The sequence below is a fragment of the Nymphaea colorata genome, chromosome 7 (assembly GCF_008831285.2).
Source record: "Nymphaea colorata isolate Beijing-Zhang1983 chromosome 7, ASM883128v2, whole genome shotgun sequence".
Classification (NCBI taxonomy): Eukaryota; Viridiplantae; Streptophyta; class Magnoliopsida; order Nymphaeales; family Nymphaeaceae; genus Nymphaea; species Nymphaea colorata.
The window spans coordinates 17,897,183-17,909,923 of record NC_045144.1 but is presented as its reverse complement, the minus strand read 5'-3'; the positions used below and the strand labels follow the sequence as shown (position 1 = coordinate 17,909,923).

The following is a 12,741-nucleotide window of genomic DNA, read 5'->3' as shown; positions in this document are numbered from 1 at the left end:
TCTCCCTCCAACAATTCACTTCTGCGGACCTGCAAATTCCCGATGACCACCAAACCGGCGGCGGCCATGCCCGCTGCCGGAGCATTGAGTGCCCTAAATACACGGTGGTGGACGTCGACGCCGTGAGGGACTTCGAGGTGAGAGAGTATCAGAACCCACTGTGGGTGTTTGCCATGCACCGCCGGCCGGCGGCCTCCTACCAGAAGGCCCTCTGCACACAGGCCCCCATGTAAGTTCTCTGCAACTTCTGCACTGTCTATATTTATATATCTCCTGATAAAATAAAGTATCACATATTGGTTCCATTGGATTTTTGAACATATGGGTCAGGTTCCGTCAGCTACCATCTGAGCCTTGTAGTAGTTTTCTTTTCTCTAAGATCGACAGAGCTCTGAAACTACCATTCATAGTTACGAGAAAAAGCATACTGGTTTTAGTGTTTTTCTTCTGGTTACTTGCACAAATGGATGCATTTATTCAACAAACTTTATATGGATCCAATTTTATAAGATGGAAAAGTAACATTGGTGATTTTAAGGCTCTTATGTATTAAAATCTGATTTCCATTTTACTCTTTTTAATGCTATAATTTTGAACATTTTGCGTTCATCCACACGGCTGCCTGCATGTGCTTCTGAGAGAGAAATTACCTGAAGCCTGTTCGATTTCTGTGAGATAATGTGGAGATGGGATGTTGCATATGTAAACCTAAGGCATCTTCTCCCTCATGCAAACAAGCCAAAAATTATATTTATGAAAAACAATCTCTAGATTCTTGAAAGCAACCCCGGTACTCAAGTGACAAGTCTTCTACTTCACTTACTCATAGTTTCAGCCTTCATATACAATTTATCATACAGCTTAATGTGAAACTAACAAAAAAAAAGTATCGAACTGAATGAATATTGATAAGATTCTCACATACATGATCAATAATATTGTATAGTTTGTTACGACATACGTATCAAATGCTCCAAGTCTTTATATGATTATTTAAACTTTGCCAGACTAAGCAGCTATTTGAAAGGGAACAATGACTTCAACACGACGATCTCAGAGACTGCACCGGCGCTCACCGTCGTCATCCCTGGCCTTTACCACGCCGACCGTGCCGGCGTCCCCTTCGGCGACACCTACCGCCTCGCCCGCTACCTCCCCCAAAACTCCCAGCTCACGGCACCCCCGCCGTCTAACACCACCGTCCGCTTCTGGGGCTTCCCGCCTGAAAACCACTACGTCGTCGTCAAGGAATTCACGGAAGGCGCGATCAACGACACGAGAATCGCGCTTGCGTTGGCTTCACTGCGCGACAGCCTGAAGGGCTCGCCGTGGGAGAGCAGGGTGAGGCCCTACGGCGGCTTCGCCGTCGCCGACTACAACTACCCCGACACCAACGGCACCACCAAGAACGAGATTTTGATTCTCGCAGAAAAGAAGTGGTTAAATGGTGGCGGACTGTAGATTGGTGCAGAGAGGCCGGCCGCCATGATCATAGAGCTCCGGGTGCTGTAATCATGGTGTGTCAGAAGAATAGGATGAAGATAGCTAGAAGATGACAGGGGAGGCAGAAATAAGAAATAATTAGGGTTCTCTTTTTCTTTTTAGCCTTTTGTCTGTGTTCACCAAGGGGCATTATGTTTTGTGTAGTTTGTAATGCTTTTAATGATATTAATGAACGGAGTTATCACGTGAATTTAGATCTACGTTTCGGAATTTAGTGAAAGGATGATTATTGTTTGAGAAATGAGTAAAATCAGTCTCAAATTTTAAACTATATATATATATATATAATTCACTAATTTTAGAATAAAAATGGTTTGTAAAGGAAAAATAACTTTTAAAAAAGAAAGCAAATGAATGAGAATAAGACATGAAAATGAAAAACTAACACAGTCTGGTTGGACTTATTGCCCTTCTTAGTTTGGTAGAAAAGATCTGCGAAATTAACAAAAATTTTCATTTTTTAACATATGTTTTTTATGAAATTAATAACCCTAAACAAGCTTAGATATTGGTGTTTCATTTAAAGTCTCTTATTACAAGTGAAGTAGCTTCTTTTCCTGTCCATGTAGAAAAATGGGACCCTTTAAATAGATTATTGATGGACGTTTGTGCCATTTATCTTTGTAGATGTTATGTTTAAAGTGATTTAATCGAAAACATATTTTAAGTTATTCATTTTGAAGGTTTTAAATTTGTTATTTAATTGTAAAAAATTAACAGCTCTTAGGACACATAAATTTAACGCTATGAAAAACAAATTTTTAATGAAAATAAATTTAATCAGAACATATTTTCTATCAAATGATTAACAAGAAATATATTAACATGTTGAACTTTTTAAAACGTTTTTGTAGGGATCTTGAATATGCGCGTCCCCATACCTATATATTGGTCTTGTAGCACCCAGTGTAGAGAAGCTAGGGCCTCCCCTCATCTGATCGGTCCCCTTCTCTCCCATCGAGCCTCGTCCCGCCTTCCCCTCTGTTCACGCAGCGCACCAGCATCGCTCCTCCTTCAGGTTTTCTCTCTCTCTCTCTCCCTCCCTCTGTGGAGAGCGGGAGTGGCCTCTGTTCCCCTTTTCTCTTTCGATTCCATTGTCAATTTACTGTACATTTGGGGAAATTGTTTATGTTTAACGTAATCCTGTTCCTTCAATTCTCTACCTCTTTCAATTTTACCGCTATACGACTGTCAGGAAAAATTCTACTGTTGTATGCATTGCTTTGCTGTTCATAGGTCGGCTCAATTTCATTGTACAGTATTCTTTTGTCGATGCTTATTTGTAAGTTCTCGAATCAACTTACGGAGATCGATTTTCTACACATGCGCCCCTTGGTGTTGCAAATTCACGACCAATAGGCAAAGGCTGAATGATTGTTTTATCGTACACAAGCATTTTCAGAGTTCTGTTAGCGATTTGGTGGTAGTGCTTGAGCTGGATGTTACCACAAACATCTAAAGGCTTACAATTACCTGAGCTTTGCAGATGTTGAACAGTTCGGGCTAGTGGGTATCAAGAATCTGGGGTGGAGAGTGTGTTTTGAGCTTTTTCTATCAGTTCCTTCATTTGGTTTCTACTGGTTTTATTAAGCCATTATAACATTTCAACTTTAGGCTCCCATTTATTTCTTGGTAAGGAAAACAAGAACTTGATGGAATCTTATCTTATAAATTCCAGGAAGGATATTTGTATCCACACTCAAACATGGCCGAGATGATGGTGTATTTATGTGTTTGTGTGTGTGTGTATGTGTGTGTGTAAGAGAGAGAGAGAGAGAGAGAGAGATCATGGTTGTCGTGCAGGATAAAAAAATAGTTCTGCAATATTGTTAGAATTATGATTGTGCTCTTATGAGTAGGTTGCAAGTTTCGATTGACTTATTCTGTTCTTAAGTTAGATCTCCTTTGATTTTGGAAGGTGGTACGAGCAATTCCATCACCATCTTTTGAATGGCCAACCCCCTTCCAGACGATTTAGATGCTCTCCTTGACAGTACTCTCTCTCTCTCTCTCTCTCTCTCTCTCTCTCTCTCTCTCTCTCTCTCTCTCTCTCTCTCTCTCCCCCTCCTTCCCTCTCTCTCGTCCGTAATATGTCTGTTTGGATGCAATAGGTGCACTGGATGATTTTGCAAATGTTGATTTGGGTGGTAGCCAAAGGTATTAATCTTTTCCGGATCCAACTTCTTCCAATGTGGTGGATTGAAAATCAACCTTTTCTTTTTCAATTTATTGGCTCTCTAGGGATGGATCAGGAGGCCAACTTCCTGGTAACGGTGATGAAAAAAAGGAAAATGATTCAGTTAAAGGATTGGGTGGTCTTGGGTTACCCGAATTACAGAAGAAAAAGAAAATGAAGAACAAGGTTTCTGCCTCCGGGAGGGACAGCCATGTAGCTGAAGCGTTGGAGCAGCTTACTCAGCAGACTAGAGAGGCTGTCAAAGGTTTAGAATTTGCTGCCGGTACTGGTCCTATTCCGGATGATGTCCCTGATGAACAGATGATGGAGAATCTCGTCAAGCAGTTTGAAGAGCTAGCTGGGTCTCAGGTATGTTCGCGTCTCGACCTCAACATAAACTGAGGTCCCATTTGGTTTCTTCTTCTGCTTCTTCTTCTTTGGAGGGAAGGGCAGATAAGATTCTGTTTATCTCCAATTCAGTCTCATTTTTCATTGTGATTCTTTTCATTAGTTAGTTCTTCTATCAAATTGCTTTTGTTTGGATCTCGAGTTTTTTTCTTTGATATTTCTTCAAGCCTGTAAAATATGTATAGCTAGTGATTTGGATTTTCAGATTGAAGGCTTTGTCTAGTTATAATGATTGAACAGTTGGAACTACACATATTCAAAATAATGTGTTGGCTACCTCAAACTGCATCCATTTGACATGCTTGAATAGACATGCTTATTCCATGTGTTTGTCTAGACGATGTGCCGAATTAGAGACTGTAGCTTTGTTCTTCTTAAATGCTTGTTGAAGCTAATCCGCTCTTTTGCCTATGCAAAAAGTAATGAAGCTGTATGTTCGTAAGAATGTTTGTCCTCTTAAATAAGTCGAGAACGATAATGTTGTACCTATCTAATATTGCTGCTTCCCTTCATCCACCTAAAATTGTTATGTATACGGATTGCCATTTGGTGATGGTTATCTTCCACCAAAGGTACTGCTTTAGCTTTCTATCATTATGTACTCCTATGCAGTTGTATGTAATATGTTTCCCTCTTCATTTGCTCAGGACATGGAGACAATAGTTGAGACCATGATGCATCAGCTTTTGTCGAAGGAAATTCTACATGAACCTATGAAAGAAATTGGAGAAAGATATCCAAAGTGGTTGGAAGAGCATAAATCTGGGTTGAGTACCGAAGAGTATCAACGTTATAGTGACCAGTATGAGCTTATAAAGAAGTTAATTGAGGTTTATGAAAATGAACCTAATAACTTCAACAAGATTGTTGAACTTATGCAGAAGATGCAAGAATGTGGCCAACCTCCAAACGATATTGTGCAAGAGCTTGCTCCTGACCTTGACCTAGCAAGTCTAGGAGGTCAACTGTGAGTTTTTATTATCCTTGTTCTTGTCACAAGTGATCAGCATTTTTGCATCTGTTCCTGTCATATTAATCGGTAACATCTACTCAAAGAGGCTTCAGTTTGGTTGTTGCCGTAGATGCACGTTCTTTTCTTATATTACACATGATCCAGTCTCAGTAACTTGACTTAATTAATTCAATGTAGCAACAACATGATTTTTTTTTCAAATGAAAAAAAAATCAAAAGTATAATGATGTTTTCTTCATATTTATTTTTGACAAGTTTACCAGAACATATCCAGCTTCCTTTTGGATTGCATTTGCTGTGTCAATTTATTTTTTATTTTACTTGCTCTGTCAAGTTACTGGACATGAAGGTTTCAGTTCATAATGGTAATGATATATACCTGAGGTACCATTTATTTCTCACCCATGGGGCATGGAGGGAAGACGCTTCACTGGAAAGGGCATGACATTCAAGAGCCTTCTGCACTGTAGCTTTCCCATGGAAACTCTTTTCCTGGTGGTTCTTGCACTTAGTCTACCATATTTGCTCACAGGCTGCCCCTAGTCAGGGCATCCAGTGCAATAACTTACGTCTAGCCAAGTTTTGAGTTGCAGAACCTTCATTTTTATTTTGAGTTTAATTTTAAGGTGAAAGCCAATCTTCACGTTTAGTCATGTTATTTTCTGCATCTGTGGTTTGTAGTTGCATTCTATGTCGATCCCCCTTCCATTACTTGCTTCACTATTCTGTTGCCTCTTCCTTATTCAGTCATGGCTTTTACAGGTCACCGGAGATGCTGCAATCCACACCAAATTGTTGTATAATGTGAGATACTTACGCTGTTGATCATCCTATCCTGGTAAAAGTTCCCCAATGCTCGTGCTGCTTTGAAGTTACCCATCCTGGCAAATTTACTTGCACCTTGCTTTCGGTTTTGCCAATGAACTGTTGCTACCTTCTGATTTTAATTCCTGTGTTATTTTCTTCATAGGCATTGCCAAATTTAGCCGTGGGCTCTTGGCAGGTATGATGAACATGCAAAGAAGGCCATTTAATTATTGCAAGCTGCAACAATCTCGAGTGGCCAATTTTTGCTTGTTTGGTACTGTAGAGAAGTGTCTCTCCATTTACCTATGCTACATGAGCGAAGAAATATCGCTTTAAGAGCTTGTCAGTACAAGGATATCTACTGTTGCAACACACTTGTTGGTCGTCGTTGCAGAAGCTCAATCGCTAATTCTTTGGAGATTTCACTCTGTTGTAGCTGGATATAATGATCTTTTCTACTTCTAGAAAAGCGCATGTTCCATACATGATCTTTGTGAGTTTTAGCTATTTTTCTATCTTTTGCTGCTTTGGGTTGGGGAAGTCATGTGTAGTAAAAGAATATAGAACATTTGAATGTCTGAACAAACTCAGATGGTTGTATATGCTCCCATAATTTGTGAAGTTATAATGATAATGGTCTCATTTTGTTTCACTGAAGAGGGTTACAGAGCATCTAATGCCTTACTCGTTTGTGAAAATTTTCAGCCTAGTTCTTTCTTGTTTTCCTAGCTTTCAACTCTCTCTCTCTCTCTCTCTCCTGACCTCTAGAACAACGCCAGGAGAAAAATCAGGCAACATTATGTAAGGTCGATTTTGGATTTTGACTTGACAATTCATATTCTTCTTTTTACCACTTCTCTACAGCTTGTTGGGCTCAAATTTTTTTATTTTGTAGTGTTTACTTTCATTTCTACTTGCGCGGGTCGATCCTTCATCAAGTCGACAGTCTGTTGACTAAGTACATGGCGCTGTTGTTGTCTTAAGAGAACGAAGTTCGAATGCATGTATTCAGCATTGAGATCCCAACTCCTGGATATTTCAGTGTTGGGGATTTGTTATTCGAGATTGGGAGCTTTCGTTTTGGCAACAAGCACTGGATTTTAGGAGCTGCTATTGGCCTACTGGCTTGTCTCCTAAGGTGTTCTTCAAAACAAATACATTATGCCAACGAGATCTGATTCAAATTCCATATGCAGTTCCACAGCTCAACGTGAATACAAAAACTCATGCCCAAGTAGGATTCGACCACGATCTGTCCCAACTCTATTTGAACGTCAAATCTTATGTTAGTAGGGTCAGAAGATTTGTCTCAATTAAACCTAAGTATCAAATCTTATGTTAATCAGATGCAATTTTGAAAAACAAAAGGAATCAAATCACAATTTTAGAAAGAAAATCCAAAAAATCTCTTGGTTCAACAATTTACAATCAAGCTCTTGGAAAATGGAAATCCCTATCTACAAGTGCAATGACACTCCCCTAATTTCCAAGCTTTAAGACTCTCTCTCTCTCTCTCTCTCTCTCTCTCTCTCAATGGAAGGATGGTGCTGCCATTGGTGCTGCTTCTGTTGTTCTCTTCTTCTCTTGGTCATGCCGGCACACCACCCTATGAGATACCGTCCAGTTGCAATGAGAACCAGGAGTGCCCTCCTTACCGAGTTGTGGCATATGACAAGGGCAACGCCTTTGAGATAAGGCAGTACGAGTCGCCCGTGTGGGTGTCTTCCGTCCCCGTTAATGGCAGCTTCTCTGTTGCATCAATCATCGGCTTTGCCAGGTAAGTTGCACGATTCGTCCTTCCTTCCTTCCTCTCGTTTAATTTTCTTCTTCCTCCGATTGCAAAGTACAGTAGAAGTTAGGCCAGGATTGTTTCCGAGGCTTCTTTGCAGTTCATGGTATTGTTAATTAACCTCTATTACGGGTCTTTCATATGGTTTATTTTATTTAGCTCAACCAAATCCAAGATCTTAATCTGCAAAAGTAGTCATAAATAATAGCTCTGAGATGGTCTTATTTCAGCCTTTACTCCTTCTTTGGTGGGAACAACGATGCCGACATGTCAATCCCACTAACCGGACCAACTGTGACCAAAGTCTCATCATCCTCAACAGGAACTCCCACCTGCACAGTTTACTTCTATGTACCAAAGAAGATCCAAGAGAACCCACCATCTTCTCAAGAGACACAGGTTGTCCGGTGGCCGGCCGGCCATCATGCGGCAGTCCGGCGATTCAGCGGCGTTGCTGGTGACGTAAACGTCCCTCTAGAAGTAGAGAAGCTCAAGCAGAGTCTGCAGGGCTCCCCTTGGCAAGGGAACACCACTTCCCCAGACTATCATGTTGCAAGCTTTGTCAATCCCTTGTTGCAAGGAGATGATTCCATCAATGAGATCATGTTCATTTTCGATCAATAATTGTTAGATCACAACTCACAAGATGAATGGCCAAATTCTTTTGGAGATTTTTGCTTGGCATTTATATATCAAGAAAAATCTTTGAGCCATTATGTTGTTTGTAAGCTTTTTGAAGTCGGGTCGGATGGAGTCAACAAGGCTTGCTTAATTGGACTCTATAGCAGATCCAAGTTCAATACATAAATTTGCACCTATCACCTAGATGTGGTGGCAAATAATCTCATTATATACATTTTCACAAAAACAAAATATATATAACTAATTAAAATAAAAAATGCAATTATAAACAATAATGTATGATTGACAGGATCAGGGGTAGAAACAAGGTGAGGCCTGGCCCGACCCACCACCAAAAAAAAATAAAAAACAAAATGCTTGTAAATTTTTAAAAAGTTCACTTGTTTTATATAAAATTTTTGAAAAATGTTATTTCGGCCCCAATCAAAATTTGAAAACTTTAGTTCTTCCCCATAACAGTACCTCTGTAATTGAATTGATCTGCCAATGTTCCCAATCAAAATCGAAGATTCAAGCTTATTTATACAACATTGGCATTAACGCTTCACCTTCATTCATGAAGGGCTTACGTCTAAATCTAGATTTTTTTTTTCTCTTTCTCTTCTGAACCACACTTTTAGCGCCTGGCCAATGACTCCTTTGGAAATGCTTTGTGCGTCTTTGATGGCTTCCATAAAAAACTCTCACTACATTGCCGTGGGTTTTTGAGATATTAAAAGAATGAAATATTAAGGGTTTCAAGTTGACAATCAAGCTAGGCCGCTAAGCAAGTTAGGCTTGGACGCTGCCAACAAGGGTCCAGGCCAACCCAAAACCAACTTTATTGAACCTTAGGCTGGCCCTAGACGAGCTTTTTCGAGCGAGTTCGAATCGAGCCCTAGCCGAGCTTTTTCGAGCGAGTTCGAATCGAGCCCGAGCCGAGCTTAAAAATGAGTCGAGCCCAAACCAAATTTTTTCGAGCGAGTTCGAGTCGAGCCCGAGTTGACTCAACTTGTTGTGCAACCCTACAAGTAATGCCCAGCTAGTTTTGAGAGAAACTGAAAGCATTAACAATATGTGGATGTTTCCATGCCCGTGAAGTGTGAACGAGCCCTGCCGCAAGCACGTTGAATTAATTGCGGTGTTTATACGTACATGCGCGTTCCTCTCCTCCATCGAGATTCCAATCCCGCCACTTGCGCCATCAATGTAAACCTAAGTTTGCTAAATAGATGAACGGCTGGCATTGATTTTTAGGGGCAACGTTGATGGCGATGGATGGTACGTATGAGTTATTGGCCGATAGATACACTCAACCACGTTATCTATTCTTCGCTTGTCGCAAAGGGATGATCTTTCAAAGAGACGCTTAAGGCAAGGTTTCGATCTTGAGATCAAATGTTGTAAAAATTGGGGGGGGGGAAACTCTCGTATAAATAACAATTGGGTCTTAAAAGTTAATTAATTGACGCTCAATTTTTCTAAAAAAATATCGAAGAAACGATTACTAACAATAAAATTCTTTTTTTGTATAAAATAACAAAAATGCATGCCCTTCTTAAGCATAAATATTTTCACAAGAGCTTTATAAAAAGACGAAAGTATCTTTTTTGTGCAAGGGTAGAACACAGGTTCCCATTGTAACCACAAAACTAAAACTAGATCAATTGATTCAGACTTGTTTTTACAACATTGCTTTGGGCACCAACGATCCCCAGGGTTTGTGGCATGCATATCTTCTTTATGAGTCTATAAGATTATAACCATGTAAGTCTAAGAGGGCATTGGCAATCATCTATCTTCTTAAAAAATAAGAGCAGATTCATGGAACAGAGTATTATAGTGTTTTATAAATATTTAGAGCATATATATCAAAGAATTTGTTACTGTTTCCATTGCTCAACACCTTCAAATTGACCACCAAAAACTTCGTGGAAAACTTTTAAGGCAACGCAATGGCAGGGCTGGAACTTGATTGAGGATCATAGTCAACTGTAACATTCTTTGTCGAAAACAATGCCTACCTAATTGAAAATCCTTTGACAGTTCCTCAGCGGAAATATGAGGACCCACAAGAGTAAATATGCACGCAGAGCCTTTAAGGGTTGCAGACCAGACATAAATGCACTTGAAACAATGAACTTTGCCATGCATCTTGTTGATTGAAAACTATGAAAGAGATAAGGGGGGGCCTTCTGGCTTGGTTGACCAAAGTTGTGGTAGGAAACATGACACGATAACAATGAGCCGTGGATTAGAACCAAATGGGTAGGAGGAGCCCAAAACCAGGCTACCCATGTCTGCATCAAACTCAGACGACATTAATGGCGGCCAAATAAAGCAGAACCGAAGTGAGAGAGGCTGCCAACCACACGTTCTGTAGTAAACTCCATTAGGCAGTAGCATTCGTTGCTACAAGCAGATCCACAAGTATTTCCTTGAAGAAAACTGGGAGAAGAGAGAATGCCAAGAAAAGATTATCACCACAAATTAAGAAAATTCAGCTCTGTTTATACGTATATATATACCTCCTTCCACGCTCCAAATGTAGTTGGTAGTGGACACCAGACTTCATTATCGCCACCATGCTTACTGTGCTCCTCTTTCTGCTCTCTGTTCACCAGGCAGTAGCCATTGGCAACGGTGGTGCTGCTCCCTATGGCATCCCCTTGAACTGCAAGTCCCTTGAGTGCCCTCTCTATGAGGTGGTGACCCGGCAGAGCGAGTTTGAGATAAGGCACTACAAGGCTCCTGTCTGGATGTCTACTCCAAGTATCAACACTACCTCCTACACTCAGGCTACCAGCCAGGGCTTCGGCACGTAAGTAGCAAACAGGAGGCGGCCATGTGTCTTGCAGAGACATTTCGGCCTATCTTCTCTATTATGTACTGCCTTTGGTATTTTAAGTTATAAATCCATCATGCTTACTTTGGTGAAGGTTTCTAAGGTTCAAAAGGCCTTTACTTCGGTGTTTTATACTATTAGAAGGTGTTTGATAGTTCTGAAAAAAGATTTCAGTAGATTTAGTGTGTTCAAAATGGGTGAAATAACATCGATTTTGTCTGAAATCAAACATGCGTGGTGAAAAAGCATTTCACTTGTTCCTCTAGAAAAAGAAAGTCGGCCCTAAAATGGTCTGACTTTTTTAAGTTGAAATTTTTTGTGTCGTCATACGTAGGAAGAAATTTTTCACTGCTGAAACTTAGTCTCTTATAATCGCTTCTTTAAGAAGATGCAAGTATAGAAAATTAAACCACTGCAGCAAAGTCTCCAAGCCCAAGTCTGCTTTTTCTATTACTCAGAAAAGTGTTTGTTAGATTTATGAAGATAACAGTTTTGGAAACATGATGATACATGTAAAGGTTTTTAGTAGCTGTGCATCTAAAGAGTTCTTGCTGCCATCCTGATCACGGTTCAACTTAAGACCGTCGTCTCAAAGTGAGGTCAAATTAAATGACGTAGCGATTGACCCTATAAATATCAAACACCACCAAGATCACACGTTTTTTATTGAAATATCATCAATAATACGGCACCAAAGTAATAAAAAACAGAAGGTTGGAACCAAGATAACCAATCATTTTTTTTTTATAAGTTTTTACACATCTCTTTTTTATAAGTTCTTGCATGTTTATCACAATCTTTGATACGGGAGTAAATTTTTCAAAATAATGCATTACAATTACAAAGAACTGGCAACTGTTGATTTTCAGGGTAGAACATGCATGGTATGAATATTTTACTCTTATCCTCTTCCAACTTGGAGTTTGAAGTCAACCCACTAGTAAATGTGTCGATCCCTTTTAATACGATGCATGCATGAGGTTAAGCTTACAGACTAAAGCTGTGGCTTCCCTGTTTCACCAGGCTTTTCGCCTACATTGAAGGGAAAAACCATGACAACGTCAAGATACAGATGACAGCGCCAGTGCTCATCCAGGTCCTCCCGTCGACCGGACCCTTTTGCAACTCGTCGTTCGTCGTCAGCTTCTACGTGCCGAAGAAGTACCAGACGAGCCCACCATTGTCTACGGAAGTCCACGCAGTCAGGTGGCCGGCGGGCAGATATGCCGCAGTCAGGCGATTCGGAGGCTTCATGAACGAGACCACGATTCCCATGGAAGCTGCAGCCCTTAAACAGAGCCTACAGGGCACAAGTTGGGCCTCTGATGTTGCCCCTAGAGGGAAGACGCCGTCCACATACTGGGTCGCAGGCTACAATTCTCCATTTGAATATGAGAACCGAGTCAATGAAGTCATGTTCATATTTGACAAGTAGTAATTCCATAGTCAGCGGCTTCCATGAAAAGTTGGCTCCATTCCTTCGGTCATTTGCATTGAGAATATGTGTTTGTTTTCTATGTATCAGTTCATAAATAAAGTCCGTGCAGTTTTTAACACTAACCAACAAATTCTCCTCAAGCTAACATGTGAAGACTAACTGGTCAGGAGGTGGTGAAAGA

General features: G+C 40.4%; 3 protein-coding genes across 3 annotated transcripts; all 3 read left to right on the top strand.

Moving 5' to 3' along the window:
- The first annotated feature begins 2,390 nt into the window (after nucleotides 1-2,390).
- Nucleotides 2,391-6,519, top strand: LOC116258145 (peroxisome biogenesis protein 19-1-like). The gene is made up of 7 exons (XM_031635287.1): nucleotides 2,391-2,521; nucleotides 3,422-3,496; nucleotides 3,615-3,660; nucleotides 3,745-4,048; nucleotides 4,735-5,054; nucleotides 5,823-5,898; nucleotides 6,031-6,519. The coding sequence occupies exons 2-6, from the start codon at nucleotides 3,454-3,456 to the stop codon at nucleotides 5,866-5,868; spliced, it is 759 nt and encodes a 252-aa protein (XP_031491147.1). The 5' UTR covers nucleotides 2,391-2,521; nucleotides 3,422-3,453; the 3' UTR covers nucleotides 5,869-5,898; nucleotides 6,031-6,519.
- Nucleotides 6,520-7,315: 796 nt separating this feature from the next.
- Nucleotides 7,316-8,280, top strand: LOC116257178 (uncharacterized). The gene is made up of 2 exons (XM_031633791.2): nucleotides 7,316-7,644; nucleotides 7,887-8,280. The coding sequence occupies exons 1-2, from the start codon at nucleotides 7,409-7,411 to the stop codon at nucleotides 8,278-8,280; spliced, it is 630 nt and encodes a 209-aa protein (XP_031489651.1). The 5' UTR covers nucleotides 7,316-7,408.
- A 2,520-nt stretch (nucleotides 8,281-10,800) lies between these two features.
- On the top strand, nucleotides 10,801-12,682 carry LOC116257571 (uncharacterized). The gene is made up of 2 exons (XM_031634450.2): nucleotides 10,801-11,098; nucleotides 12,146-12,682. The coding sequence occupies exons 1-2, from the start codon at nucleotides 10,863-10,865 to the stop codon at nucleotides 12,555-12,557; spliced, it is 648 nt and encodes a 215-aa protein (XP_031490310.1). The 5' UTR covers nucleotides 10,801-10,862; the 3' UTR covers nucleotides 12,558-12,682.
- The last annotated feature ends 59 nt before the right edge of the window (nucleotides 12,683-12,741 follow it).